Source organism: Taudactylus pleione, unplaced genomic scaffold (assembly GCF_031769625.1).
Source record: "Taudactylus pleione unplaced genomic scaffold, aTauple2 ptg000451l, whole genome shotgun sequence".
NCBI lineage: Eukaryota > Metazoa > Chordata > Amphibia > Anura > Myobatrachidae > Taudactylus > Taudactylus pleione.
The window spans coordinates 6,905,445-6,911,444 of record NW_028284853.1 but is presented as its reverse complement, the minus strand read 5'-3'; the positions used below and the strand labels follow the sequence as shown (position 1 = coordinate 6,911,444).

Below are 6,000 nucleotides of genomic sequence, written 5' to 3'. Positions count from 1 at the left end.
GTAATTTAACCCTAATCCTAACCTTTCCCCTGGTGCCTAACCCTAACCCTCCCCCTACCTAGTGCCTAATCCTATTCCTAGTGTCTAACCATAACCCTCCCCCTAGTGCCTAACTCCCCCTGGTGTCTAACCCTAACGTTCATCCTGGTGCCTAATCCTAACCCTCTCTGTAGTGCCTAACCCTAACCCTTCCCCTGGTGTCTAACCTTAACCCTAATACCTAACCCTCCCCCTTACCCTAACCTTCCCCCTGGTGCCTAATCCTAACTACCCCCCTAGTGCCTAACCCTAACACTCCCCCTGGCCTAATCCTAACCCTCCGCTGCTGCCTAATCCTAACCCTCCCCTGCTGCCTAATCCTAAACCTCCCCCTGGTGCCTAACCATAACCCTTCCCCCTAGTGCCTAACCCTAACCCTGCACCTGGTGCCTAACCCTAACACTTCCATCCCGCCTCTAACCTCCCCCTAGTGCCTCACCCTAACCTTCCCCCTAGTGCCTAACCCTAAACCTCCACCTAATGCCTAACCCTAACCCTCCACCTGGTGACTAACCCATCCCCTGGTGCTTAATGCTAACCCTAACCCTCCCCCTAGTGCCTAACCCTAACCCACCACTTGGTGACTAACCCTCCCCCTAGTGCCTAACCCTCCCCCTGGTGCCTAACCCTAACCCACCACTTGGTGACTAACCCTCCCCCTAGTGCCTAACCCTCCCCCTGGTGCCTAACCTTAACCCTCCACCTGGTGCCTACCCCTAACCATGTTGAAAAACCATTTAAAAAAAACATGTGTGTGACCTGGTTTTTTGTGTCGACCATTTTTTTTGGGTGACGTCCATTTGAACATGTCGACCTTTTAACCCCATCGACTTTCTGCACTGTTAACCTTTTGTACCTGTCTACCATCTGGTGTTGACCCATTGACTGTGGACCTTTACACTGTCGATATTCTATCCGACCAGAGGCTGATTATATCTTGGGCTAACACTTTATTTTAATTTTTTTAGAAACATAAAAATAAAATAAACTTGAAATTGATTCATTTCAGCCAGAAGCAATGCATGTACTGTAAGCCTCGTATGACAAAACAGCCTGAAAAGCAAGAGGCCGGTGCGTTGTATAAGCTGGGGATCTGGTGATGGAAGAGTTAAAGGAAAGTATCCGATAGAAGATGCCCATTATGTGGTGTTGCAGCTCTCATGAAAACAAGCATTTAACCCTTACAATTCCAGACTGAGGCGCTCGCAGGGTACCTCAGCAGACACTTACAGAAACACCAGGAGGCTAAACAAAGGAATTGTGGCTTTATTTCAGTAGTGGAGAAACAAGAAGACCTTATATAGCTCAGTCTATATACCCTGAGAGCGATTGCCGAGCTCGGTATATATGAGAAACCCCTGAGAAGCTCTGTATTCTCCACCGTATAACTCAACATGATCTCATTCTCATTGCGTAAGAGATCAGCTGCAGGATAGGAACCTACAGGAAACTCATGTTTGGTTTTAGTCCCAGGGAGACCTCCCACAGCATCCGTGGAATCACTTTCATCTGTCTTCTAGATGTTTGTAAAGAATAGTTCTGGGAGTACAACCGGCCTTGTCGTATCTCCCGTATACTAGTGCAGTCTCTCACTTTGGTTACAATGGACATCATGCTGGAGTGTGGTACATAACAGGGCAACTGGCCATAAACAGATAAATTTTTGACCTTGAGAACTCAAGTAACACAACCATGGCAAGTGGCTCCATAAAGAGGTCCTACCACACTCCACGGCACAGAAGGGCGATCGTGTGAACCACAATGGAAACTCAAACGTTTTCCCGACCCCCTCTGGCCTCTTTTATTACAGTAAAAGTCATTAAACAAAACTGCCAAGAGCCATCTCAAAGAATGGGAACCAAAACGACATTTATAGCGATGGCATTTTAGAGACCTTAGCCTGCCTCCGCACTCCAGGGCCTGCGTTGGAGAGCATTATCTTAAATAAGAGTTCGTTCAGGCCATCAGATCAATCAGGATAAGTGGAAGGTCCAGCCGGTCTCTAGAGAGGACTTATGAGCAGCTGAGTCTTACCGGTTCTAGATAACGCGGGTATCTTCGGCAGAGGCCTTCCCATGCCAGATACGCCTCCGTTGTCTAGGTATGAAAACCTGCCGGGAGTCGTATGGGTTAAGCTCTTCATGTACCTCTCCTGGGTAAAATATCAGGATGACATTGAGTCTCGTCATTGGAGGGATGATGACAGGGACGTGTACCTCCATTTCTCAGGAGGCCCGAGGCACAATTTGGTGAATGCTGTCAGGGGTCAGTGAATCAAAAAAGCAGCTGATCATCTTGTCGGCCTGAAGAAAGGAGCAGAATGGATGGAGTGAGGGTGGAAAAGAGAGATAGAAGACGGTGGATGTACAGGAAGACACAGAAAAAATAAATAGATGTAATGAGAAATGAGACGATTCAGCGGGATCGGAAACACAACACGGCGTCCGCACATCTGACTCTTATCTCTCATTTCCCAAAGGCCCAGGCAAGAACGGAATTCACTTCTGCTAAATGAAATGAACAATACAAATGCCATTCTCCGCAACCTTGCCGGTGTCTGGTTTGTGTAATTTGTGTATATGTCATCGTAACACGCAGGAGTTTCTGCCGAGGACCTGGCTATACTTACTTGTGCCTGGGTCCGAGGACTCAGAACTAATTCTGCAAAGTTCTGTCCATTCTGCAATTTATCACTGCAACAAGGAGAGGCAAAAACAGATAAATAATAAGTTGCATCTAGTACAAGTCACAAACACAGAGGGGACAATATACAAAATAGTAGCTAGAGTAAAGTTAAAAGGTATAATCACATTTATTTACTTATGTTTAAACATTTTCAAAATATTTGCACCACCACCATTGGGCTGTTTTGCAAATAGCTGCAACACTGTCGTAAGAAAGTTAAAAACGAACATTAGTTAAATTCGTTTGCAGGGAGCAAGGCTGAGGATGTGAGATCCCTTCTGTATGTATATTAACTAATATCTCCAGCTCATAAGTAAATAGGTTACAAAAAATATGAATATAAATTAGATTTTTTTTGCTTTTTTTTTTTGCCAGAACACTGCAGACTAGTTAAGAATCATCTACAGTAAATAATCTTGTAGTTCAATTAAATATAAATTAGAGATGAGCGAGTTCGGTTTTACTCGGATTTACTCGGATCTCAAAAGCTGCATTTTATTGGCTTTCGGCTATCACGTGTTTTGGATAGCCAATACAATAAATCCGAACTAATCTGAACTTGCGATAATTTTGGCGTAAAGAACCGAGTAAATCCGCGTAGAACCGAACCCGCTCATCTCTAATATAAGTGTGGAATTCCAGATGTAATAAAACACTCCTTAGCTAAGGAGCTGCTAATATATGAAAAAGAAAAACCTATTTCCCAATAATAATTGGTACACGGCTTTCCCGCAGTGCCGTAACCGGGCTCTATGCTGCCAGGAGCAGGCCCCGCCCCCTAAACAAGGCACGTCATGAGGTCACACCAAGGGGGTGGGGCTGCCAGCTCTGGGATGAAGAGCACTACCTGGAACTCCTCTGGGGTGTCACTTAGCTCTGCAGTAGTGCTAGAGGCTGCAGGGTTCCGTTCCAGCCACATGTAGGTGCCGAGGAGCAGTGACAGTGCCACCCACAGGGTCCTCGCACACCCCTAGTTACAGCTGTACTTCCCCGGTAGCTCCTAAGGCCATTTAGGTCAGGAGTATGAGGAATGCTGTACACAACTTCATGGTTTCATAGATCGTTTCTGTGTAGTACACTTCATTACTTCCTCTATGCAGCACATTAGGGTCAATTCGGTTAGATGCGAGTTTGCAAAACCTGTGAAAATATGCAAATGTCGCAGGTGCGGAGGAATGTACTGAGACGCTCACCTGCGGCTGTGCAAATCCAAACATCTGCGTACAAAGACGCAGCATCGCTTGCAGATCCACAGATTATAAGTCTTCTGCGTAACCCTATGTTTGGGCAGAATGGGCATGTGTACTGAGACGCCAGGGCCATGTTTACGGTGTACGGGATCGCAGAGGCAGGCTGTGACACGGCACGAAAACGGTTGCGACACCTCCCCCAAACGCTCCCTGACTGCAATCACACTGCGAGTAAAAATTTGCTGCTAGCGACTACGGGAATGTATATTGACGCATGCGCAGTGGCGCTCAGTGGAACTGTCCAAAACAAAATAAAAGTATTACTATCGTTCTCATGGCTTGCTGTATTACACGCTAATTAGTAATAATTTGGCTACTTAACATGTTCAGAAAAGTGAAAAGGGTCTGAGAGACAGCAGTTACAGCAGGGCCGAAACTAGGATTTCTGTCACCCGGGGCAAGACAGTAATTTGGCTCCCCCCCACACAATAATAAAACCCCCAACAACATAGAGCACAAAAAGGATGTGTGGTTTTGTGACACAGTAATGCCATTCACAACACATTATACCACAGTAATGCCCCTTACATATTATACCACAGTAATGCCCCTTACACATTATGACACAGTAATGCCCCTTACACATTATGTCACAGTAATGCCCCTTACACATTATGTCACAGTAATGCCCCTTACACATTATGCCACAGTAATGCCACTTACACATTATATCACAGTAATGCCCCTTACACATTATGCCACAGCAATGCCCCTTACACATTATACCACAGTAATGCCCCTTACACATTATGACACAGTAATGCCCCTTACACATTATGCCACAGCAATGCCCCTTACACATTATACCACAGTAATGCCCCTTACACATTATGACACAGTAATGCCCCTTACACATTATGTCACAGTAATGTCACTTACATATTATGTCACAGTAATGCCACAGCAATGCCCCTTACACATTATGCCACAGTAATGCCCCTTACACATTATTTCACAGTAATTCCCCTTGCAACACATTATGTCACAGTAATTCCCCTTGCAACACATTATGTCACAGTAATGCCCCTTACACATTATGTCACAGTAATGCCCCTTGCAACACATTATGCCACAGTAATGCCCCTTAAGGGTACACATTATGTCACAGTAATACCCCTTACTACACATTGTGTCACAGTAATGCCCCTTACACATTATGCCACCGTAATGCCCTCTAGTGACAGCAGCCCCCCCAGAACTGACAGATGAAACACTATTAAAATTGGACGCTCACATTAAAATGAGGTTTCCCAGTAAGCCAGCGCCCTCCTTTTGCCTGCCGGGGCTGCGTGGAGGGTGAGCTCGGGCGGTGCGGGACGTGACAGAGATGCCACATGCCGGGGATCGGTCAGCGCTACTCATTCTAATGTGGCGCCAGTCACGAATCGATTAGAGCTTGCGGACCAGCAGCCACTGCCGATTGATGGCTGCGCTGTGTCTCTCAAGGCAGGGCTACAGACGGCCGGCTGCAAGTCCCGATGTGCGGCCCAAACCTACACGAGCAACTACCTGGGGCCGCCCTAACTTAGCAGCCTCTGCTCGTCACCCCCTCAAGTCCAGCACCCGAGGCACATGCCCCCTTAGCGCCCCCCCCCTCTAGTTGCGGCCCTGGCTACAGCACAATAAACCCATATTTATGCCAACAATTGATAACATAACTACAGTATACTTTCCTTAAATACAGTATACATCAATCTGATGGTAGTGTGTCCTCTTCAGCTTTGCAATGTAAGGAAATATCAGATTTAATTTGCTGTTAGATTGTAATAAAACTTGGGCAAACTTTGTCTCCTAGCTAACAAGTACAATATCTTATTTTTTCTATAGTGTAAATATTAATTTCCTATGCAGATGACCGTCACGTACAGTGTCTGCGTTACTCCTAATATTCCACCTATACAGGAAATCAGAATGGTATTATACAGAATATGGGCCAAAAATGTGCAGTTCTGTGCCCCTGTACACTGGCACCGACCTAAACAACGCTTGGCTGCATGAGCCGTATATAATTTAGCAGCCTAATACT

The 6,000-nt window shown here is 46.0% G+C and overlaps 1 protein-coding gene across 5 annotated transcripts in view; it reads right to left on the bottom strand.

The window, feature by feature from the left end:
* Positions 1 to 1,288: 1,288 nt before the first annotated feature.
* LOC148505546 (dynein axonemal assembly factor 8-like) overlaps positions 1,289 to 6,000 on the bottom strand; it is a 145,884-nt gene continuing 141,172 nt past the window's right edge. For all 5 annotated transcript variants that reach the window (XM_088448187.1, XM_088448190.1, XM_088448192.1 and 2 more), the window contains 2 exons: positions 2,669 to 2,732; positions 1,289 to 2,342 (listed from right to left, as the gene is read on the bottom strand). In XM_088448187.1, coding sequence (XP_088304313.1) covers positions 2,265 to 2,342; positions 2,669 to 2,732 — 142 coding nt within the window. In that variant the 3' untranslated portion in view covers positions 1,289 to 2,264. The remainder of the gene's footprint in view (positions 2,343 to 2,668; positions 2,733 to 6,000) is intronic.